This window comes from Pithys albifrons, chromosome 15 (assembly GCF_047495875.1).
Source record: "Pithys albifrons albifrons isolate INPA30051 chromosome 15, PitAlb_v1, whole genome shotgun sequence".
NCBI lineage: Eukaryota > Metazoa > Chordata > Aves > Passeriformes > Thamnophilidae > Pithys > Pithys albifrons.
In genome coordinates this window covers 10,483,801-10,509,650 of record NC_092472.1, presented here as the reverse complement: position 1 = coordinate 10,509,650, position 25,850 = coordinate 10,483,801, and the positions used below count along the sequence as shown (strand labels likewise).

Here is a 25,850-nt window from a genome sequence, read left to right as displayed (position 1 = left end):
CACTTTTAGCAATGTCAAGGCCAGCACCAAACCAGCAAAGTGGCCTAAATTTGGCTGCATAGTAAAATCAAGGATTAGCACCTTTGGAAGTTCTGATTCTGCAAAATTAAGTAGCAGAGATGCCAAAAACTGTATTTTTCCTCCTAAGATATTTTGAAATAAATACAATGTAAAAAGAAGCTTTTTGAAGCATGTTATAAGAAATAAAGCTCTAGTTTATGTCCAAAACGTCCAAACAAATTCTGAAAAACAAGAGTACTAGTGTAGATGCAAATATTATGCTTTATTTCAAGCAAAGCCAGATGCCTGAAGACAAGTATTTACCATTCCTCCTGTCAAGAACAGTAACAAAATGAAGTTTGTGTTATTCCATAGCATTCAAGTACAGGTCTGACTAGAATTTTTAATTTTAAATTCCAGGTCACTGTCACAAAACAACTCACAGACAAAAAGCAAACAGGTTTCTTTTCTTCAAAAACCCTGAAGAGAATCTACCTACACAATCCTTTGGTAAGTAACACTGTTCTACCTGTGATTATGTTGAATTAATTGGGTTCACACGGTACAAAATTAGAACCTGAGTGAATGGCACAAAGCAGATTCTCAGCACAGTAACTGCTAACTGTGAGTGTTGGCAACTTTATACATCAAATAACTGGGGGACAGAAGAGGAGAGAAGCTGAGAACCACTCAAAGTGAAAAGTACAGTTCCCAAGGCTTGTGCAATTAGCTCCAAGTTTTGGGGGCTTTAATCTGCCTAAAGCAAAAGTGCCTCAATGAAGAGATGGTGCAGTTATAGTCAGAAAAGAATAACCTTTGGGGGGAAAAAACCAACAGACTAAAGGCTCTCATTCTTTACAGGCTGCCCAGGGAGGGTGTAGAGTCTTCCTCTCTGGATTAATTTCAAGCCCACCTGGACTTACTCCCATGTCACCTGTTCCTGGTGACCCTCCCCTGGCAGGGTGTTGCACTGGATCATCTCCAGAGGCCCCTTCCAATCCTAACAATTCTGAGATTCCCTGATTCCCATGCACTGCCCATCCCAGCTGCACTGGCAGGGAGTGACAGGAAGGCACAACCTGCTCCCAGCTCAGCCACTCCATCCCAGCACAGCTGCAAATCCACCTTTGCCAGGAGCTCAAGGAAACTCCCAGATTGGGCAACTGAGACAAAAAGTCCTAGACATGATTCCAGCACAGTTAAGAGAATCACAGAATCACTGAGGTTGGAAAAGTTCAACCTGTGACCAGTCACTCCCTTGTCAACCAGCCCAGAGCACTGAGTGCCACGTCCAGTCATTCCTTGAACACCTCCAGGGATGGAGACTCCACAATTCAAGCCTAAGTCTGAAGGGAAAACAGGGGGAAAAAAGGTTAACTGTGAAAACCCTGAGCTCAGTTTGTGTGAGGGCTTTAAAACCCACCACCACTATTGCTGCTCTGCTGTTGATGCTCTCAGGTCTGTCAGACTAACACAGGGCCACATGGGCTGAACCTCAAGACATGGTTTTCCTACATTTCAACAGTCACTTAACTGCTCCTGAAAGGCAACAAACCAAATTCAGTCTCCTTCATCTCAAAAATACAAAATCTTCAAAGCCAACTTTGATGTTTTGCTCACTATCAAACAGTAGAACACAAAGAAATCCTCTCCTGAACCAAACTGTTATAAATCCTGAACAATTCCTAAACGTAGCTACAGCTTTGTCTGCAAGGTATCAGTAATTTTTTCCCTAATTCCAATTACATTATAGTGGGATACTGCAAATGAACTTAAGTGGAAGCCTTAAGTATCATATGTATTTGATATAACTCTTCTTCAGGATCACCCACAGGGTCTGAGATAAGAAATCAAAAGCAGAAAAGCAAATCATGGAGCACAACCCTCAGCTGGAGACTGGATGTTAGTTGGAACTATACTGTATTTCAGGACAGCAGACACCCTACTGCTGGTGACACTGAGCTTTCATATTCGTGTATGACTACTGGAGAACAGACAAGAAGTCATTAAAACATTCAATCTTTTGCCTCAATATGTCTTCCAGTTTATGATATGGAGTAACTGGACACAAAGTATTACTATATTCACTTTAAAAACAAAAAATGAAAGGCAGAATTTGCGACTGAGAGAAGGGAAGGAAAAGCATTACAGGAATCAGCTTTTCAGCCACAGAACTGCTTCAAACATCGTAATTTCAAGTAACACAAACATATTAATGATGGACGTTCTGACAGAAGGACAGGAAAGAACAGGATGCCATGTGCTAAAAATTGCTAGATAAAATCTATTTTGTAAGTGACAAGAACAATTTATTGCGCCTCTCATAGAAGTCATAGAAAAACTTATGAAAATATATGGAAAAGGTGCAAAAACTTCCCAAATCTCCCACTCACAGTCATGGTTTGAATCACTGTGTTCCTGGATTCTTTATAGCACTTCAGCCCAAGAGCTGTTGGTATCTGCCTACACCATCCTATCAATTCCTCCACCAGGAATTCTGCCCGTGCTTATTGAATCATCTGCATGTGACTCGCAAGAGCTGGATTTACACCGCAAGATTTAAACCTGGGGTTCCTTAAGTACAGTAATAGGTTCAAAGCAATTTATTTTTGTCTGTGGAAGGAATGATCACAAGACAGCCTGGAATGCAACATGAGGGCTTTGTTCCTTTTTTAACCATCCTCTTACTCCACTCCCAAAAAATAAGGGAACAGTAACACAAGCAAGTCAACATGAGCCTATGAGGACAGGCAGAGAGAATTGGGATTGTTCAGCCCCGAGAGGAGAAGCTTTTGGGGTGACCCAATTGTGGCCTTCCAGTACCTGAAAGGAACCTACAGGAAAGATGGAGAGAGCCTCTTTAGAAGGGCCTGGAGTGACAGGACAAGGGGGAATGGCTTAAAACTGAAGTGAGGTTGGCAAGGCCCTGGTACAGGTTGCCCACAGAAGCTGTGGCTGCCCCATCCCTGGGAGTGTTCATGGACAGGCTGAACAGGGCTTGGAGCAACCTGGGCTAGTGGAAGTCCCTGCCAGGGCAGGGGGTTGGAACAAGATGAATTTTAAGGTCCCTTCCAACCCAAACCATTCTGGGATTCTAAGACCAAGCACTCTCCAGTCACATTTCTCCATTTTTCATTTTTACATTAAATTGCTCGGGTAAGACACTAATTTTTCATCTAACACAGGTGAAAAAACTGTGCTATTCACATCCCCACACCCAAGTGAAATGGGAAGGGAAGCAGAAAACTGTATTTTAAAAGAATCACCATTAAAGAATCATTTCCTCTGTCTCAATTAAAAAAAACCAACAGTGTACAGGACCAGGCACCAACAGTTTTTATACAATTATCTCCACTTTCATACACAAAATTTATACTTTGCTCATACCCACCCAATCTGACTTCTGAGCTGGGATTTTTGCTAATGGGATTTCTGAGTAAAGCTGAAATGCCACTCCCTGCACCTCACCTGACATGTGCATATCTAGAGACAGCACGTCACTGCCCCACTCACCTGAAAGCCCAACTATAAACATCATAGTGGAAAAATCCTCTCACCACAGCTGGCCCATCTGCCCTCCAACACTCAGTGCATTAAACCAAGTGTGGATAAATCTACTGTAAGATGTATTTTCAAATTTGCCTCAACAATAGTTCTTAACATTCTACCTAATGCTGAATTAAAATAAGTAGATGCTGAATACACAAATTCCATATGGATTGCAATTCTTTCTCAAAATATTTTAAATCGATGCAAAAATCAAATTTCAGGTGCTGTACAGTCACTCCTGGGTATGTGCAATGACTGTCCACTATTGAAAAAGTGTTCCTGTTATGACTTTCTTAGGAGCATTTTCTTCCCCTTTACATTCATACTCAGCACTCATCTCCCTATTTTTCCTCAAAACACATCACCATTCTCATTATACCCATTTCTTCTTTATCTCCAGTTTTAAGAAAAAGCACTTCAGGCTTTTCTTTTTCCTTCTTTCATGCCATTTGCAGCCTCATAAACATTAGAGAGCATGCAAAATGGGGCTAACAAAAGACTCAAACAATTCAACATTAAGGCAAAAAGTGAACAAAGTGAGCCAAAAGAAAAGACAGGTAGTTTGAGCAGTTTGGGAAGGGAGGCCAGCAAGGTCTGTGTCTTCTAAAACAAGGAACAGACACTACTCATGAAATACAGCTCCAAATTAAAGGCTGCTTTGAAGATGATCCAGAATGGGCAGAGATTATCAAAGCAAAAATTCAGAAAAGACAAAAAAACCCCAAACCCACTCGGTGGACAGTGACATTTACCAAGGCAGAAGATTAAACACACTTTTAAAAAAAGGGATGGAATTAATTTCACAAAGGCACAAATGTTAAAAAAAACCACAAGAAATCCTTAGAAAGGTTTTAATCAGATTAGCAAGGCTGCTGTCATGGCATTCAGAACAATTTTGTTGGCTGTACCACTTCTGAAGATCAAATCACTGAGTTAGACATGAAAATATTCAGCAGTATTTCAACATTTTGCTGTGTTTTAATGACCCTGAACTGCCACACCATTTACAGCACATACATTTCTAGGAAATATCTTGTCTAAGAATATGAAAGGCATTTAATTTTCCATATAGACTCTGGAGATGGGACAGCATGGCAGGTCTACTCCAATGAAGTTCACAGGAATATTAACACTGATTCCCAAATTGGATCAAGATCAGAAAACCCTGGGATATTTGTACTGCTCTGTGGTGGCAGGGGAAGGAATTTCCTGGCTTCCAAGGATGGTTGCATTAATACCCTCCAGTTTATTGCTCAATGGCTCAGTTTTGGACAGAGCAAAAAAAATCAAGGTATTGCTCTTCAGTCAATACCCCACCTCAGAATCCTGCATTGGTCAAGTAAAAACACTGAGCTGTTTGATTGTTATTTGATATCTGCATTACCAAGACCAGCATTTCTATAATAACTTGCATTTCTCACAGGTATTATCAGAAAATTTAAACTACTCAAGTAGCCCCAGCACAGATAACCCACAGTATCTGTTTCCTTACCTTGTTTTCTTCCAGTATTAATTTAACATTATATATATTTACCATAAGTCAAACCCCAGTTGTGAATGCAGTTCCAAAGGCACATACATGTCAGCATTCGGAAAAGTTCTCCAAACTTTGAGCAGCACCATAACCTACAAACTACTTCCCACACACTTAACAATTAAGACTATCACTAAATCCTGGGGAATTAATTCAGCATCAACAGTAATTCACGTCTTCCAACTGGTGTTTTCCATCAGGGAAAACAAATACTAAGCTGCTACATTTCAGTACACAAATTGGATCGTGCTACTATTTCCTAAGTTATTCCACATGATTGAAAGAATATTTTAATATACCTTAAATGTCACTTCCCTGTCCTGGCATTTTTGTAATTTTCATTGTAATAAGAGAATTTGCAGGAAAGAGTAAAACTAACAGCAGTAACTTAACTACTGCTTTATTTTTCAAGTAATATGCACCAGTGTACATGGATACAATGGATTTAAATTATTTACTGACAATTATTGGCAATGCACAATGTTTTCTGAAATACTGTAAATGGGTTTTGGCTTTTTCCTGTCTTTAACAGAAAATTAAGGTGAAAAAGTCAAGGAATAAACAAGGCACTCAGTGCTCTGGTCCGGCTGACAAGGTGATGATCAATCAAAGATTGGACTAAATGATCTTGGAGGTCTTTTCCAACCTAAATGATTGTATTATTCTATTAAAAAAATCTCCAAAGTATTAACCCAAATTACACTCTACCTTTGCCTCAGGGCAACCTGTATCCCAGTCCACATGTTTTCCAAAGAACCAGCAAATTCTCTTTTCATTTACGTCCACTTAAAAGCTGCCAATTCCAGATTGCCATAAATTTAAAGACTTCTTTTTAATTGACCCTGTTTTCCTATGGCACACAGCACCACAACACCAGCCATCACTGGGTAACTCAGCTGTCAGTCTAGTTCCAAGGCTTGCACTGCCAAAAATACCCTGTGTAGCCCCACATTCCTTCTCTGGCTATACACAAAACCCACACCCAGAGCTTGCACTGCTGGTGGGAGGTTCTGGAAACCTGAATTATGGAAGGGGACCTGCCTGGAGCTTTAATACAGCCTTATGAATCATGGAATGGTTGGGGTTGGGAGGGACCTTGGGCAATCATTCAGTCCAACCCCTCCACAAGGCAGGGACACCCACAGCAGGTGACACAGGAGCATGTCCACAGGGGTTTGAATGTCTCCAGAGAGGCGAATGACCTCCCTGGGCAGCTGTTCCAGTCCTCTGCCACCCTCCAGGGAAAGAAGTTCTTCCTTATTTGAGGTGAAGCTTCTTGTGTTTATGGCCATTGCTCCTCATCCTCCTGCGGGGCAGCACTGAAAGGAGTCTGGCACCATCCTTGGCACCTGCCTTGGAGATACTTGTATGGATTGATGAGATTCCCTCTCAGTCTCCTCTTCTCCAGACTAACCAAGTCCAGCTGCTGCAAACTCTCCGCATCAGAGCAATGCTTCAGACCCCTCATGCTCTTTGTGGCCTCCCCTGGACCCTCTCCAGTAATGGAAAAGTCTGTCCATTGTTTCACACCAGTATTACCCAAAGGGAGATGAGCACAGCAGCTCCAGGAAGCACAACTCTCCCAGCGACCTTTCCATCCCAGCTCAGGGAAGAGCACACTCCAAACAAACTCACTGTACCTGGTGGGGTTTCCCTCTTCCCACTCCCAACCTACATCATGAGTCCTGTCAGGTCCACAGGCTCCAAAACCAGCTAAGGCCCCCAAGCACCACAGATGAGCCAGGAATTGCAGAGGGACCGGATGGAAAACATGTCCTGGCAGGAAGAGCTGGTCTGTGTGTGTGTGTGTGAATTTTCTGAATTCAACATCTCTCCCAAAGAATTTAGTTCAAGCCACAAACCCACATGTCCATTTAGGAAAGCTGGGACTTTATGAGGTAATAGCTAATGAGTGTAAAATCATACATTATGTATGGTTTGTGTCCATTACCTCCATGCCAGGGTAGAATCCAATCTAGGAATCTGATCTCAGTGTTTATTAATAGAAGATTATAGTTCCTTCCTGTTGCCCAGGTGATTTTGTTTTCTTACAAGATTGTTGGCTGCTTCTAAACAAAAGCTCTGATAAACCCCAAATATTGGAAAGGTAGGGATAACTCATCAAACACTTCAATTACCATGAGAGGAAATGGGGGGGAAAAACATAAAAAAGATTAAAAAATTAAAATACTGAGTATTGCCCCAAAATCTTGACTATTAGCTACATTTGGAAAGAAAGTCTGCCCTTGGTTGTTAATATTCTAGAATATAGAACAGTAAAAGTTATAATATTTCTACTTTAACCACCTGAAAACAGTGGATGGCAACACAAATGAGAGCTGCTGATTTCAAATAAAACTCACACAGACTATGTTTCCCCCACCCTGGCTCCCTCAGCATGGGTTGCAGTTTAGTGCTATTAGACCCAGTTCAGCAACATTTTCAGGTAGTAAAACAATTGGTTTTCCTCTTAATTAATATGCACTCAAGTCTGCAAATCCCATTAGCCTTTCCTGGCATAGGAGGAAAAATTCAGGAAGATCCTGAGCAGGAAACATTCACACAGTAATTCATGACAGTTTCCAAAGACAATTAGGGCAAACCTGAATTGTCTACAGTCTGCTGCAGCAGAAGGGAAAGTTTCTGTGCATTTTAGTTGAAGCTGGGTATGTTAAAAAGCTGGAAATGAATAACCCTTGGGTAAGATAATTCTGACCAAGGAGATCAACCACTGATGCTGCTCCCAGAAGTCTGAAGTATGACCATGACAGTGGCTGGTGGAAAACCTCAATATCTATTACATGACATTTTAAAGTAGGTCTGTGCATATATAAAGGACCACTTTCCTAAAGAGAATATTATTTGGTCCTTGGCAAAAATTGGAACTGATTCTCATCAGACTCTCATTAATTTTCTGGATCATATGGAAAACCAAAAGGCCTGTTGTACTTAAACAATATGAACATGCTGCATAATCCACAGGGTTTGAAATGAAACAACTAGTTCAGATTCTTATCCAATATTCAGAAAATGCTCTCAAAATTATTTGGATCCATTTCATCCATAACACTTTATAAGGTTTACATACTTCCCTCAATTTTGACATAGTTTTTCAGATCAATATTCAGGGGCTGATGAATGTTTTAAAAATACAGCTCAGTCTATACACTTGCTTGGAGAAATCCTGAATAGACCTCATAATTCTGGATTTCCAGCTCTAAAATTTAGAGCTGGAAAAAATGCTAAAAAAAATAATTTAAAAAGCTGTTTGACCCTCTCTCAGTGCCTCTGTGTATAACTCTGACCTTATTCTACTTGTAAAACATTTCTTTTTGTGCATAAGTATGTTCAGTTTTTAAGACTGTGTCACACTCACAGCACTCATGCAGACACTGAGCTGTTCACACCCACATTTTTACAGGAGTGCTTTGCAGTGCTAGAGCAGATGGACTGGCCTGCTGCTTTAATCCATTCCACCTTGCATCATTTCCAGGCAATAACCTTATATTCTGAACTGAAATATAGGACATTTCAGTCATAAACCAGCCTGCAGTCATGAAGTATTTAAAGACATTTCAGTGTCACTTAACAAGGAAATATTTAGTCAATCTACTACTATTACAGTAATGCTCAAATTGCCATCTGGAAGACCCAGATTCAAAAATCAGTCTCTGGATCCCAGGCTCAGCTCACGAAGCCCAAAGACATTGTAAAGAAGATGCAATTAGTCTCTGGGGAAAGGCTTCTGCGGGCTGACATGGGCTGTGCAGCACTCAGCACACTCACTGGGGTGGATAAAAATAACATATTGAAATGGCAGCTGCTCAACAAAGGAAGAGGATTTGAGCAGGGATAAAAATATACCTTAAAAGAGGGTGAAAAAATGGTAAAATGCCTATCCAAAGCATTAAAAGGTAATACTGAATGTACTGAATCACTGATACTTAAGACTCACCTTTTAACCTCACAGTGGAAATACTATTTATTGCATAAAACAAGACAATCTAAGAATATAATTATTACCATCCTAAACAAATCCAAGGCTAGCACAGCTTAATCACCTCAGTCATGAAGAACACACAGCAAATGGATTTTGTTACATTTTGAAGAATTCCTATTTATGATTTTATTACAGAATCCACAACCTGCTGCTCTGAACATATCATTTAAAGATAGAAATTATTTCCAAGAGACAGCAGGTTCCAAACTGTGCCTGATGTCTATTAGGGCGTCCATACTCTCACCTGTATACAAGGTACATTTCAACATAGTACCTCTTTCTCTTGAAGCCCATTACAGTATGAAGGGGATGCTGTTACTGTTACACACTAAACTCATGGCGAGTCAGTATTAAAGCCTCTCACAGACTCACAAGGCAGCAGTGAGACTTATTAGATCATCTAAATTATTTCCATGCCATTCTGAGATTGCTCTCTCCAGTATGTTTTATTAGTGTCTTGCCCAGGCTATTTTTAAAGTCTCAAACCCAGAAGCTTTTCCTTTCTGAGAGTACCCAACTTTAGTTCAAAGCACTGCATGCACTGATTAACCATTTAAAATGCAAACAAAAAAACTTCTTATGGATCTACCTATTTAAATGCAGGTGTTTGAAATGGCAAGCAAGATTTGAGCTGACAACCATCATTAGTCCTATTTTAAGATTTCTAGATTCAAGGTTTAAATAAAGATGGGGCAAGAAAAGTGAAAAACAGGAGGGACAGGATGTGCTAAGATACACTCACAGAGCAACTGATACAGATGGCAAATAAACACAAAAGGCTCGTGATCACAAGCCCACTTCAGGCTTCATGTGGAATGTTCTGTAACAGCAAGGCACAATTTTTTTCCAGCTGTATCAGTTGGTTTAACTGAAGGTATTTCCTCTCCTTGCAAACCCCACCCTGCTTAGGGATGATCTCTGCAGCATTGCCACGGCACGGCGGATGCTGGTTTGAATACAGATCCATTCCTAAATATATTACAGGAACTAAGTCACTGTGTGCTGTGCCAGAGCAGCAGGCAAATTCAGTGTACTGCACATTTCACTGTAAGCAAACTTTGTGTCCTTGCTGAGCAGACCCTTGAAAAACAAGACTTCACAACAAAGTATTTCACGTAGAATCACTTAAATTTCTCATCTCGGTTTGGAAGCTTTTTTCTGTATAGTTATATAACTATTAACCAGTAAACAGAGTAATTTACAAAGAACCTAAGAAGTAATTCCCAGAACAGGACCCAATTGGTATCACTGTGTTTCAATCAGTCTGAGACAACACACACAAAACTTTAGACAGGCCACAGATGACTCCGCAGAGGGGATTAACAGTCAAGCTAAAGCAGAAATTAATGAGTATCAGAACTATTTGTATTCTTCGCTGCCATACTTATTCCCTCATTCTCAAAACATGGTAAGCACTCAAAAAAAAAAAAAGTCCATCGCAAAGAATCCTTCCAAAGCATTTAAACTAAAAATCATACTATTTACAAAACTCTCCTTGCTTAGTTGCTGAATATAAATACATATGAAGCTGACTTTGGTAAATTCAAATTTAAAGGGAAATTTTATTTGTTCTGCAGCTGTGTCACCTTGGGCCAGATTTCAGCAGATGTAACCTGGTTTGGGAGGGGCCTGGCCTTGCATACAAGGCCTCGGGGCAAATCCCAGGTGCTGTAATCAAGGAAAGGCCCCGATTCTTGGTTCTCTGTGCAAAGCTGGGGGCACAGGGTGCTGTCAGACAGCATATAAACCAAAAGAAAGCTATTAATACTATAAAATCCTGGTCGCAAGGAAGAAATGTGTTTTGGGGTTTTAATTCATTTGGCATTACTTTTATCTACACACCAGGCTCCCCTTGTCATTTCACCAGGAAAGTGTATTTCATGGTGTTTCTCATCACACTGAGCTTCTGGGATGGGAAACTCAGGCTGCGTTTCCAGACCACAGCAAAGGCAACAAACACAAGTTATTGCCAGTTTATCAGAGGTTGGTTCTCTGAGCAAGAATCAGTATTAAAACAAGTCAGATTTCATTACCACCACAAGCCTTGATAGCGAAAGAAATTTACTTGCAGAAACCACAAGTGCAGGTTTGTTTTTTTAGTGGTCTCATGACTGGTAACAAAACTGAATAGTTAGATAAGGAGCGTGTGTGAGAGTTTGACTTCCCTATTCATACAGAGAACCACTGAACTGAAATGGATTACTCATTCTACAGAACAAGAAACTAGAGTTCTAAACTATAAACAGTTTCTATTCAGACAAAATTATATGCAGACAATACTTTGAATACTTTGCAAGTTGAGGTATTTCCAAAACAAGATTACCTTTGCCAAAAAAATAAAAGAAAAAAAAGAGATAAATCTCAAAAGCAAGTCAGTTCAACCTCCCTTTTCCTTTGCCAATGATACAAAAAAAAAGCAGTTTAAGACAGCAGAGAACTAACAAAAAAAATGCTCCTTTCTTGCAACATCTTCATCTACAGACAAATGAAAGAGGGTGCCCACCCCAGCTGACCATGAGTCAGGTGCACAATGTTCCTTTTCCTAATCAATCCAAGTTTCTTATTCTAAGCAAGCACCTCTTCCCAATTATTTACTGCAGGAAATAGTGTCTTTCTAAATTTACCTTTCAGTGAATCATTTTCAGCCCTCATTATGTCAATTAGCGAGTTCTCCAGTGAATGCATGTCGAAAGTCCTCGTGCGATCCTGCAAGCAAATACAAACAGAGCCAGCTTAGGCAACACAGCGTTAATCGAGACCATCTGGAACACAAAACCTTTAGTTTCCTTCTACATTACAACAGCAGAATTAAGCAAAAACCATATACCAAAGGCAATCTGATATAGGAATATCAAAAATTAGAATATTCTTAAATATGAATCTGATCTGTAGTTATCATGACCGAGCACTTAAGAATCCCAATTCAATATTTAGTTTGTGTCCTTTCTACACAGCAAAACTTTGTTAAAAGTAATTTCAAAGCTAGGAAGTAAAGATCATATTCTGGGAGACCGAACTGCAAGGACAAATTGTAAAATAGGTATTTCAGTCCAAATTTAAGAAATTTTAAATTCCAGAAACACACAGAATTTCCCCCACCTAAACAACTATCTCAACACCTGAAATAATTGAGTTCTGTACAGTCAGTTCAAATTCTACATAATTCTAAGGTATTCCATACAAGTAGAAGTGTTCCAAACACTCTGATTTACCAGGTAAAACTTTGCTCTGATTTTTTATTCCCTGAATTCACAAGTTTGTCATTCCAAGCATTTCTAAAATTAAAGGATGACTCAACAGATGGAAGGCACAATATCTCCTGCACTTTACTGTTTCATTACCTCCAGCCACCCAAAGTATTTTACCAAATATTTCTGCTTCCTATTAACCAAAGGCATCATTTAACACACATACAGGTCAGACTCGCCCAACCAAACAACAAATTTCACATCATACAAACCTGATGTTACAGCAACATAAAATATCCTGGCACTGCCTTATTTAATTGGCAAATTAAGAATAATTGAAAATCCATGTAATTTCCAGCATTGTAGACCATCACAAAGTGAGGCAAAAAAATCACTATGGTTTTCAAAATTATTCACATACCCATGTTATCTGTCTATTTATACATTTGGATTTGGATAAAATTTTATACAACTCTATTAATTCACTGAGAATTTAGTTTTTCCCTGTCCAAGAAGCACTCTAACTTCAGTTCTAAAGATTTTATTTCATTCCTGTTCTAAGGAATCCCCTCTGAACTGAGATCAAGCATTAGGAAGTATCTGTTCAAACAAGAAAGAAAAACGTGAGTAGTTCAAGATGGACAGTTTTTCTTTAAACAGCTTCTCCACAACTATTGTTATTACAGCTTCAAATATGTTTTTTGTCCCTAACACTGGCTGTGAAGCTGAAATTTCTCCAAAGCACACAGATCCAGCTTGGAACATTTCTAAAAAGCAGTGATGAAACAAAAAAGGGATTGCACAGGTTGTTGTGTACCAGGTTATGTCCTTTACTCTGGTGCTGAAGCAGCAGACGCTGCATGTTGCAAGGGGGGGGGGGGGTTCTTGATATCAGTGTCAGTCATTTTGGACTTTAAATACCTTGTACTATTTGAAGAGCAGCAACACATCAGCTCCCAGAGTCCTGATCCATTTCCAAGTTTTAAGTTATATTCTGACCACTAAAAAATACCATTTTCCAATTAAATTTCCTGGTATTTTTCAGAACAGTTTATGACTGAGACAGAACAGTCAATGTATTTCAACCCGGATGTGCAGCACTTCAAATAGCATTAGAAAGCCCAGGGTTTGGAACCAGTTGCTTTATTAATCTAGCAAATATCAAATTTGCTATAAAAAGCACAGTGCTGACCTGTCTCTCCTCAGTATTTATTTCAGTGGTCATTTCTATTACAAGACAATTGAGGAACCTTGGAGGAACTATCAGGAGCATTAAAATTCTAAAATTCAGTGCTTTTTTTCCACACATTTCTTCCTTTATCAGCAGCATTTATGTTATTGGTTTGATTTCTTCATTACTAGTTTGTAACTTATTTCAAACTCTGGTTACATTAAAATCCTTTAGCAGGACTGAGTACAACTCCTCAGGTCTTTGATCCATTGGGATCCAACAGCTGTGAAACTCAGGAATGGGTACTAGAAGATAATACCTGCATTTCCAGCAGTGCTCACAACAGGACAACAGAAAATAGCCTAAAACACAGGTTGGACAAAACCTGGTGCCCCTCAGTAGCTTCTCCTTCCTGCATTCTGGCTTTCAGTGTATTACATTACCAGCTACAAAATTCTTATTTCAGAGTGCAGAACCTCAGCAGTTCCAAGTCTTCATGGAATTGTGGCACTGAACATTTCAGCTGTCTGGGACATGAAGGGAGTGAGCCAGGCCAAGTAATTTCTAGTTTATTTTGCTGTGTATGTGCTGGAGCATGTGAGCCAAAGCAAGTCTCTTCTCCCTAAAATGTCTGGGTCATACTGGAGTGAGTTGTAGTAAAAAAGGGTTTGCTGCAATGATAATTTTTTAATATTGAGAACAGAGAATTTAAATATTAGAGAGGAAAAAATGGAACTGAAGTGGTTGGCTAATCAGGACACCATATTTTTCAAAGGAAGCTTTTTGTGGCGAGGAGTTTATAGTTTTCCCTTTCTGAGGGAAGGAGCAAGGTGTCTCTTCTTCAGTGTGAGGTCCATAAGCTGCAAATCACACTGTAAACACTTTAAAACACAACCCTGTGCATGATACAAAAGATTTAACTGCAGCCATTGGCAATCCCATAAAAAGGAGGAATGGCTGAAATGTGATCCACACTTATAATCACACTCTCCAGTGGTTCCAGTTGCTTGTCACAGCACTGGAGAAGATTTCCAAAGGTTGGAGAACCCTCAAAATGCTGCTGTGTTACTGTCTCTTGCCTCTTTTTCCAGTTTTCCATTTCTAATGATCATTGTCAACTCATGGTGCTGAATGGGAAGATCAGGCTCAGTCCAGGCTTGAGTTTGCTCCTCCCTGTCTTTGCTTATCAATTAAAAGAGAGTGAGCCACGTTAAACACAACACTATCAGAGACACCACTGCATTTGGAATATTCCTGAAATTAATGGAGCAGATCCCCACTCTGGAAATGCAGAAGAATTCAAGAACTTGCTATGTCAGTAACCCTGTAAACATCTATCCAAAGAAAATATGTCAGTCCTACATAAAGACCAGCCAAAACGCCAAGCTCAGCTGGGTCAGATGTTGGCACAGTGCTCATTATAAAAAGAATAATAATAATTTAAAAATCCATTAATTTAGTTGATTACTTGCCCTGGTATTGAAAAAGTCCACACTACTAGAGAAAGTCACCACTGTAGTTTTTAAAATTTTTATACAAATTCAAGTTCTTTTATAGCAAGACTGCTTTGAAAACAGCTGCACAGATTTTGTCTGTCTTAACTTCCAAGATGGCCCATTTTATCAGGAACACATCTGGAATCTATCCATTTATATGTACCTAAATTAAAAATAAAGGGTGGTTGAGGCTAATTAATGGTACTGGTCACATCACTGAAGAAATGTCTAACTACATTTCACTCCATAACCTCAAAAATAGCTGTAACAGTCAAGATACTGATCATGAACTGGTACACTGGATGTGAACTATTCTCAGATACATTTTATTTATGAGTTACAAAGCACATAAACCACACTGTGCTTAGGGGAAAATATGATGTTCTTCAAAAAGACTTCATGTAGAGAGAATTAATAACAACAGGGTGGTGGTTTTCATGAATCAATTCACAAAGTTACAGTGCTTTCCATGGAGCTGGACTGCTCACTGGATACTTATTTATGTATTTGCAAAGAAAATATATAATGGTAATGACTACCATGGACTAAAGCAGAGTGTGCACATTTCAGTAACAAAATGTGGCAACCACAGCCTGGTATTATTTACCTGGGTTGATCACACAACTTGGGCTTTGCACAAGTTTGTTTAAGGCATCTAAAATTTTGCTTTATCAGAGTGCTCAAAGGGTGCACACACCTTTTCTTGAGAAACAGAACTGGAGCAAAAAGACATCAGGTTAAATAAAAGGCCACCAAAACAATTTAAAAACCCCCAAACAAAACAAACCAAACTACACAAACAAAATAAACCCCACAAAACAACCAGAAAGAAACAAACCTGCATTCTTAATAGATGACTTTTTAAAATTGCAGCCAACATTTCAAAAGACATTCATTATACATGATTTTGAGTAAGCACAATATACAAGAGGTGACAGCCAGCAGGTCTGGTTAAGAACAAGCTACCGAGACTATGAATGTTCTACAACAACAACCAAAAAGAGTTTTGGACTATAAAGTGGCCGTCTCTATCTACAGAAAAATAAAATTATTCTGATTCTCCTACTGTCTAGAAATAATTTCTATGTAGACTGTTCCTAATAATGTAACCTCTTTGTTAATGCAAAAAGAGAAGAATTCAGGACTTCTCTGTCATGACTTTGTCCTTGGATTTATCCAGCCTGGACAAACCACTGCACCTCTCAGACTACAGTGATCTCCCATCTGGCATCCAGAGTATTTTCTGTTTAGAGGTCTTGTGAAAAATGGAGCCACTGGTAAAGAGGAAATAACTAATCCTTATTCCAACATTATTTTTCGAAGTCCAAAATCATTTCATTCCAAAAGTCACTTGGTTCAAAGCACAAACAATATATACTGGGACATCCTCCCATGCAAGAGAAATACAAATTTTTCATGCACAAAATGACCATACTTTGCACTTAAAAAGATCATACCTAAATTCTCTTGCACATCAGAAAAATGTACATCTAACTTAACCAGGAAAGTGCAGATTCATTATATTTAATCTGCACCCACAGCATTACCATCACCTGAGAGTTTCTATTCAGCACTTCCCATGAAGGGCCTCCCAGGGCTAAATCCCAAATTGTACAAAAAGTCAAGCCTGGCAAGGTATGAGCTCTTGCTGGTAGCCAAGGCTGAGCCTGAGCTCTTAAAATAAGACTTACCTGAAGTCCAAGGCATAATAATGCAAAAGGTGCCATTGCACCTAACAACCTATTGAGAGGGATTAAGCAGCATTTATGGAGTAGCTGCATTGGTGAGGTTTGTTTTATATATTTAAATCTTTTTCAGACCAGATTATTTGTGCAAATCAAAAAACTCATGACTACATTTGTACCCCTGTTATAGCACAAAAAGCCTGAAACTTCCTGAAACCTTGTTCTTATTTCCCACAACTCAAAAGCTGTGTGTGTCAGGCACAGTAAAGGGTACAGGGAGAGGCAGTATCATATTTAACATCATAAACACAAGTTTCACATTTTTCTTTTAACTGCAAAGCAAATTTGGACTTGACTATGCTTCTGGGTAAGCTTCTCCTCCTTCCCACCACCCTGAAAATGCTGTATTCCAGCTCCCAGTCCAGTACCCAGTGAATTAAAGACTTTGAATAAACAGGTTTTTCCTGAAAGGATGTTGCTGTATTCTGCCTGGATCATCTTTTATAGCTTCGCCAGGGAACAATAAGAAGGAGCTGGAAAAGTTAAGTGGCACATAAGACAGGAGGTTTTTGGGGAGGGAACACTTCTGGTTTAGTCAAACTTGAACTTTTTAAGTGTAAGAAATGACAGACCTTTATAAACGTTTCCAGTAACATGTCTGATTCTATTTTAGCCACAAATTAAGCTCTTTATGTATCTTCTAGAAAACACTTTCCACAATGTCTTGTGTTCTCACTCTTTATGCTGGGCTGCTAAGTCTGCAACTTTCAAAGCAAAATGCTTAATAAGAGTACTCCTTTTAATCTTAGGAAAAGACAAACATAATTCAAATAGCTTCTAACAAAAGCTCTCTTTAAACAGAAACCCTGAGGTCAAAAACACACAGGAGGGCCAAAGCCCAAGTATTAACGTCAGTAGTAAGTTTATAAAACAAGAACAGTGTTAACTTCCACAGCACTTAACTTCTGCATGTCAGACCACATTAGAGTGCTGCTAATCCCACAGATCAGTAGCTGTGGGGAGCAGCACAAAAAACACTAATTACTACATAGCTGATGTAGTTACAGAAAAATGGGTGAACAGGTTTAAAAATCCAACTTCAAGTATTTATTTATTTCCAAATGATAGCTTGAAATTTCTTGGAATAATTGCTGTTGTTAGAATAAAAGTGGAATTCTCCAAAACAAACAATCTCTTTTTATGCAACTAGCCCTTGTGAGCTATGAAAAGGCTCCTCAAAACCAAATATTAAAATGAAGAGGAATGGTAAAGAAATTTACTTTTGAGAGGGAAGTTTGGCAAATGCATTCAAGAAGTTATCTTTTAATTTCAGTTCCCCATGAATTTGTTTAATGCACTTATTAAATCAACCCATTTCTATGGGCAAACAAATGCTGACGTACAGCTCGGAATTCAAACACGTTTTGTAATCACGTATGTGTTTTCTCAAACATTCCATATCTGCCTGGGGGAAGAGCAACTCTCTCTGGCACAGCCCCTGGTTGGATTTGGAAGGGGTTATATACCTGGAAACCAGCCACTGGAGAAGAAAGGAAAAAACATTTTGAACAAGTGGATATAATGAACTGCTCTCATGTACAGAATTCTTTGAAATGGGCAGTCACTTTCAAGCCCAATTCCAGGAAGAAACACAAATTATTTTTAAGCATTTTTACAGAACGCTGTTGCTTCACTTGCTTGTGCCTTCAGAGACCAATTTAAAAAACATCGTCACACACTGAAGATGAGATCTGGAAACCTGGAAATGCCTATCAAAGCAAGTTTTATGCATTGCATAACAGGCAGGATGTTCCACTCATGAGGAAGTGCAAGTACACAGCAAAAGGAAAGCCAAAACAATCTTGAAGGCAGGGCTGCCCTAAAATGTAATTACTGAGCACCCAGTTTGTCAGAGCTGCTGGGAGAGAAGTAGAGGGAATTATTTTAAAAACCAGTAACTTTGTAAGATGCAATAGTGACAGTTAAAGCATTTGATGTATTAAATCTCAAAAAAGGTGGTCAGAGCCAAAAGACTTCCATTTTTTTCTTTTTAATTTTAATTCAGGAACCATTTTTTCATTTGGAGACCATTTCCTTTTCAAACGAACATACAAAGAACAATGGCTTTTCTCTTTTCAAAAGACCTTTGAAGGGGGAAGCTTGCCCAGTGGCTAAAGCACAACATCAAAACTTAATTTCATTAACAGATCTGGTAAGTCTTCTCTGACCTTGATTCCAGTTCCAAGAGGTTCCTACAGACATGTTACTTCTGAAACACTAGGAGACAGAATTCCAAATGGAAAACACTTAGAACAGAAAGCACAGGGTTTGCACTCAACCCCCAAACCAAGCAAGGCACCATCAAATTGCAAGGTTATCAAACAGATCACCACAGTATTGCCCTTTCATCTGGACCATTTGCAGCACCCACCTCAACCCAAGAATCAAAGGGCCATGGGCAGGAATGTCTGATGTGAGCAGGAATTCACATCAGTGGCTTCCAGGGATATTCTGCAACTGCCATCCCCTCCAAAGAGGAAATCAGCACTTGCTCCTGGTTACCCTCACACTTCCATCCAGACAGACAGGATTCTGTGTGTTACCAAGCTTTGGCCTAGAGACATTCTCTGAGAAAAAAGAAAGTGATCCCCAAATATTTGCAGTTGCTGGTTTGCATTTTGCCTTCTAAAGAAACTAATTTTCACTAGATTGCAGCAACACTCGTTAATGATTTAAGCAGCAAAACATAAATATTAAATGAAAGGGATAGTTGTATCAAATTACTCCATTATGGTGCTGCAGCAAAGACAGCTTTCAATTGTTTCCTAAACAGGAATCTAAGAAGATTCCAGTAACAAAATAGCCTTGTGCAGTACATGATTGCTGCTTCATATAGTAAATGAAGGATATATAGAGAGATGCATGAACACAAATATATAATAAGAAAACTCCTTATTTCTGCTTTGAGTCAGGCACAGAATCAGCATAACCAAGAAAAAAAATCAAAAGACATTAAAGGTCAAATTTCACATCATTTGTTTCCACCAATTCAAGAATTCAGTGTGCTTTCAACACTCGGCTAAGTGACCAAAGTTAAAGATTTAAAAAAAAAAAGAAAAAAGTTACAAAAAGCAGTTGTCCAAGATGGCTTTGAAATTAATCAGCATCGTTCTGGGGCTGCAGTGCTGAGTCCTGCTCTGCTGCCCTGCCCTTTTGCTCACAGAAGTGACAGTACCAGACTGGAAAGCACTTCACTCCACACTTTCCTTTTCTTGGCACGAAGGAGTGTCAGACTTGGTCTTGACATGTTCAGCTCCATCCGAGTGTTTATGTAAACAGACACTAACATGCTACACTAAAATGATTTCTTTACCATGATCAAACTACGTGTGTCTGCTATTTTATGTCTGGAACACCATCCACAAGTCAAGGCTGACGTTGCCAGTTTTCTCTAATTTCCTTGATGCCAATCCAAGCACGTTTCTATCCCTGTGTATATATTTGGGGCTTATACACAGCAGCAAGGACACACTTGATCTCATTCTGTCACTCTGAACATCAGCTACGTGTCAGGGTACAGAGTGAATCAAACCCTGAGCCAAGACTCGCTGCAGTGAGGCTGAAAAAAGACCAGCTCCAGCTGTGCCCTTTTTCTAATGGTTTCAGTGTGTAAATTCCATATGCTGGATACAGGTTCATCATATTCATTACAAATCTTGACATTAAAATCAACTATTACTCTGCATTCCAAATTTAGAAGGGCTCTACCTGATATTGAACCAGCCAATAGCTCTGCAGTAGAAAAAAAAGGGCTCTAAAGGAAAGCTATTGCCAGAGGTGCTCTACTGTCAGCAGGCCCTGCACGACACCAAAACCAGCAGTTTGCAAAGAACCCAACTATCCAAAACCCCACAATGCCATTATTAAATGTATTTCTGTTTCTTTACACCATGAGATACATTACACAGTTTTTATCTTTGAAATTATTTTAAAGTAGGTCACCCTGGTTGTCTTGCAGCATGGCCAGAAAAACTGCAATCACACTGAGATTTTTACTTTTGCCCTCATTTGAAGAGCTTGAAAAACAACCCTGGAAATGTAAAAGAACTCTTGAGTTGTTTAATTCACCCTAAAGGAGTTTACAAAAGGCACACACACACATAAAAGCTGGGTTTAACTAGTGGTCAGATGAAAAGAAGAGTACTTCTGGTTTAATTTCTACTGTAAATTAGGTTCAACATTAAACAATTCTTTTCAAATTCATAACATGTCAGCCAGAAGGAGAGGCTGAACTGCCACTGCCTCCTGCCAGGAGAAGGCCACAGCAAAAATATAGGAGACCACCAACTGACATTGGTCCAGATCTACTTTTAGGGCTGATTTAATGGTCTGTAACCAGAATTTGCTGCCTTTACTGAGGAGAGCAAACTGCACTAATTAACATCTTGTATAAAAATCAAAGTTAAAAAAAATGCCACAAAAATTATGTTGCACTGCAAGTCCATGTGATACTGGAAAACAAAATACCATCACTCAATACTTTTTCTCAGATGTGGTACATTCTTGAGTACTTTAAAAGGCCTCAGATCTTTCATCCTCCATCAGGCAGCACTTTTTTTCCTTACTCCTTTTTGTAGATACACTTGCTGCTTGCAACTAAGTTTCTTCATTGGCTATTTCTGTCTATGTGGAAGTATCAAGCTGAAGGAAAGTGGGTAATATGGGTGGCTGGTGGGCAATAGACATTTATCACCATCACTACTAAAAACCAACATGAATCACAGCTGGGAGGATCACTCCCACTATGACATTTCAAGTTCAATGTGGGCTTTTTTCCTTGCACAGTGTGTTTAGAAGTACAGAAATCCTACAACCAGGCTGTGATGCTTCAACCCACTGCACTTCCTAGGGCATTTTAATGCACTTTGGGGTTATTTTTCTTACGGACAGAACAGAGTGTGCTCACCTGAAAAGGAAAAATGTTGTCAGCTCTGTTCAAACTGTCTTCCATCCACGATTTTGGAGCGAAGGCCGAGCTGGGTCGGGCGTATTTCTGCAGCTGGATATGATTACTTGCAAAATTCTTCTTTAGGGGCGAGATGGAGTTCAAGGGAGTTATCCCTCCGTTCAGTCCCCGGCGGTGGTCGCGCCCTTGGGACCCTCCCCACCCACCGTATCCGCCGCCACCGGGGCTCCAGGAGGAGGGTGTGGGCGAAGGGCTTTGGTAGCTGCTCCATGGAGAAGGTGGCTTGTTAAGATTATTAGCCAAATGAGGCAACTGATTAAAAGCAGCATTTCTGTGTGTGAATGGAGGTGGGTGAGGACTTGCAGGAGACCTCCTCTGTTGCTGATGCTGATTGTGATGATGCTGAAAATGGGGGTGATGAGGGTGGTGCTGAGAGAGGGGTCCAATCTGGGGGGAAAAGCTACCACCAAAGCCAGGGCTGACGTGATGTGGAAAATTCTGAAACAGCAGAGCACCATTATTAGCTGAGGCAGTAGGGACCCCTCCCTGGTGGAAAAAACTTGCATCTTCATTGATTATTGTAGAAGAAGAAGGAGCAATAGCTGCAGACCAGTTACTAAAACCAGTCAGAGAAGATGCAGTGGATGTCAAGGGCTGTGTCGAAGTACCAAGCCCCGAAGCCTCTTGATAATCAAATCCTGTTAAAACCGGTGATTCTATCCTGATTTTCTCCTTTCCATTGCCATTCTCTGAAGAATTATCACCCTGATTTTCTTCAGTTTTAGCTTTCTCAGGTTCAGAGAGCATGCCTGCTTCCTGACTTTGACCAGGGGAAAGCTGCTGTTTTTCTAGGGACTCTTGCTTTTCCTGTTGCTGAGTTTTAGATTTTTCTGACCCCAGAATCTCATCCTGAATATTATGGGCAGCTGGAGCAGGAAAGAGCCAAGCTGACCCAGCACTACTGCCATTGGCAGCTGTGTTATTATTTATAAAAGCAGCAGGGCTGGGGGTTGCATTTTGATGATGGTGTGGAGGCTGCAGATGTGGATGAAATCTGACTGGAAAAGCTGACTTATTTCCAGTGTTGTTTTGCACTAACACTCCAAACCCGTAATCCCCCATTTATTATATTTAGGGTTTGAATCCTCCCTGTAAGAACAAGTTGATGTTTAGTGTTTAGCTTGTCCTCTTCTGAGGCAAGATTAGCAATTATCTTGTTTTTCACTAGATATTCCAGTTTCTCCCTCCACGCTATGTTTCAGATTTGGATAAAAGATGTTTGTCTTTTGCAAAAGATAGATCTCTTCAACTATTTTAATGTGTGAATTCGTGTCCGTTTCCTTCCTTGGCCAGGAGGAAGGGAAAAATAAATCTTTGGTTCTCAAAATAAGAGGTTTCCTTTTTTGAAAGGAAATGCACAGCAATGAGAGAAAAAGCTTCTGGCAAATAAGGAAAAAGAGATTCTAACTATGCTGTTTTTTTCCTCCTCAGCAGCCTTGACTCGCCCATAAATGAGTTAAGAGGGAAGAAAAAAAATACAATGACGTCTGGTCCCTCAACCCCTTGGCAGCAAAAAATAGATTTAAATCTGGAATAATTTAATACATCTCTATAATCTAATATATATTTGTGTCCTGTTCAAAAAGAGTCTTTGCTGTGGACAAGGGGAAAATTTACCTCAGGATCTCGGCATTCAGAAGGGTGAAAAGCGTGAGTGAGTTGCAGAAGAGGCTTTTACCCCAGTGCTGCTGGGTTTAACCTACTCTATTTAGCAATAACATACACCGCGTGTGTCTGTGTGTGTGTGTGGTTGTTTAAAGGGGTGAGATGTTATCTCAGGAAATCAGTATTCTGTGAGCTGGGTGGGGAGTGAGTTGTGCAGGAGAAGGGTGGATTCTTGATGCTGCTCCTTCTGGGCTGGGTTTCAGAGCTCGCCAGACTCGCTTCTTATTTATGATCCAATATTTGCGTGTCCTTCATAAGAGTCCTGGCTGTCCGAGGAGGAAGGTTTTCATCTCAGAAATCAGCATTCAGCGTTCGGGGAAGGGAAGGGAGGGGACAGCGCAGGAGGAAGGGGAAGGAGGTTTCTCTCGCTCTCTGCTGCCGGGAGGGTGCTTTGCGGTGCGGGGCTCGCCTCCTTGTCCGGGGATCGCGGCTCTCCCGCACCAGCGAGCCCCCGGCCGCGTTCCCTGCGCGTCCGGTGGGGCCGAGGGGGAGGCAGGAGGGGTTTTACCTCAGCAGCGCAGGCGGGCTCGGCGCGGCCGGCGGGGCTGCTCCCTGCCCCATGGAAGGGCTCGCTCAGGCGGCGGGGCCGGGCCGGGCTCCGTGTGCGGGCGCAGCGCTCGGGGCTCCGGCGGCGGCTGCTCGGCGGCGCTGCGGGCGGGCCGTGCCCCTCATGGACCGGCCGCGCCGGGGGTGTCTCTGCGGGGACGCCGCTGCGAAGCTCTGCGAGGACACCGACAAGCCTTCGGTAGCCGGCGACGTGTCCCCGGCGCGGAACCGCCGCTGCTGCTGCTGCCGCCGCCGCTTCGCGTGTTCTGCGGTGCGTTCGCCGCCGCCTCCCCCGCCCCCCACCCCCCCGGCGGCCGCCGCTCCGCTGCCAGCGGGTCCCGCGGCTCCTCCCGTGCCGCCCGCTCCGAGCGGCCGCTCCAAATGACAACCAGCTGGAGGGGCCGCGCGCCGCTTCCGGGGCGGTGTTGGCCCCGCCCCCGGCCCCGCCCCGCCCCGCCCGCCGGCGCCGCCATGTTTGCTAAGGGCAGAGATGCCCCGCCCGCCCCGGGCCCGGCGCGCCCGCCCGCAGCGCGGCGGCCATGTCAGGTGTGGGCAAAGGTCAGGCGGATGCCGGAGGGGTCGCCATCTTGGGGCGAGGAGCGCGGCGCCCGCCATGTTTGTGCAGGGCAGGGTGTCACCTGCCAGGGCTGAACCCGCCCAGGGGTGACACTGAGGGGTCTGCGTGCGACAGGGACCTTAAACAGCTTCTCATTCTACCCCCTGCCGTGGGTAGGGACACCTTCCACCAGTTCAGGTTGCTCAGAGCTCCATCCGACCTGGTCTTGAACACCAAAGGGATGTGGCAGCCTCAGCGTCTCTGGCCAGCCTGTGACAGGGCCGCTGCACTCTCACAAGGAAGAATTTCTTCCTAATATCCAGCCTGATATCAGTCCTGATGCAGAGTTTGTCTCAGGTTTCCTTGTAGCCCCTTGAGGTCCTGGAAGGGGCTGTGGGATCTCTGCACAACCTTCTCCTCTCCAGGCTGGGCAATCCAACTCTCTCAGCCTTTCCTCACAGCAGAGCTGCTCCAGCCCTCTGATCATCTTGGTGCCAGCTCTGAACTCACTCCAACAGCTCCATGTCCTTCTTGTGCTGGGCCCCAGGGCTGGGGCAGCTCTGCAGGTGGGGTCTCACCTGAGGGGGCAGAGGGGCAGAATCCCCCTCACCTGCTGCCCACACTGTGGGATCAGCCCAGGACACCCCCAAGTCCTTCTCTGCACGGCTGTTCTCAGTATTATGGCTAACATGTAAAACTGAATATTCCTTAAAAGGCTGCCAATTTGTAACACCCTTCAGCATCCCTGGGCTGGGCTGCAGCCCCTGCCATGGCCTGGGTTGGAAGGAACCTTAAAGCTCATTTTGTCCCACCCCCTGCCATGGGCAGGGACACCTCCGAGGAGGGCAGGTTGCTCCAAGCCCTGTCCAAACTGTCCTTGAACATTTCCAGGGATGGGGCAGCCACAGCTCCTCTGATATCCTGTTCCCATTAGCTGATACAAAACTCCTCATTTTTCATATGCTTTAGGAAGTCCTGGATTGAAAGTGAACACACACCATGGCTAGTTGTACAACATAAAATGTTAATTCAGCATGTATGTTATGTAGCTCCCTGATTTATTAAACATTTAGTGATTATTACTTCATCACACGTAGCACATCTGTACAAATGCAGGGGGTTTGCTCGTCCCTGTTGCCGTGGAATTTCTGCTTTTACTTCGACTGCGTTTTCCAAAGGGATAGCACCACACAGTGCACTTTTGACTGGCTTCCTGTATACACAGTTGTGTGGTCTGTGGGCACAACAATGGCTCCAAAACTGATGTGTGCTTAAAAAAATTATTCTTGTAAGAATGTGGCTTGTTCAAGGCCAAGTGTCAAAAAGTTTATGTACTAAAGGTCCAGTTTATACAATAGTTCATTTCAGGAATGGGTGTTCTTTTTGTACATCCACAAATGAAAATATGCTAATAGAAATACAGTTCAAAACTAA

At 41.6% G+C, this 25,850-nt stretch overlaps 1 protein-coding gene across 2 annotated transcripts in view; it reads right to left on the bottom strand.

The window, feature by feature from the left end:
- Positions 1–24,223, bottom strand: part of CPEB4 (cytoplasmic polyadenylation element binding protein 4) — a 42,523-nt gene extending 18,300 nt beyond the window's left edge. The window contains exons 1-2 of one of the 2 annotated variants that reach the window (XM_071570186.1): positions 21,590–24,223; positions 11,708–11,789 (exon numbers count right to left, since the gene is read on the bottom strand). In XM_071570186.1, coding sequence (XP_071426287.1) covers positions 11,708–11,789; positions 21,590–22,711 — 1,204 coding nt within the window. In that variant the 5' untranslated portion in view covers positions 22,712–24,223. The remainder of the gene's footprint in view (positions 1–11,707; positions 11,790–21,589) is intronic. The other variant, XM_071570187.1, reaches the window with a different exon arrangement.
- Positions 24,224–25,850: the final 1,627 nt, after the last annotated feature.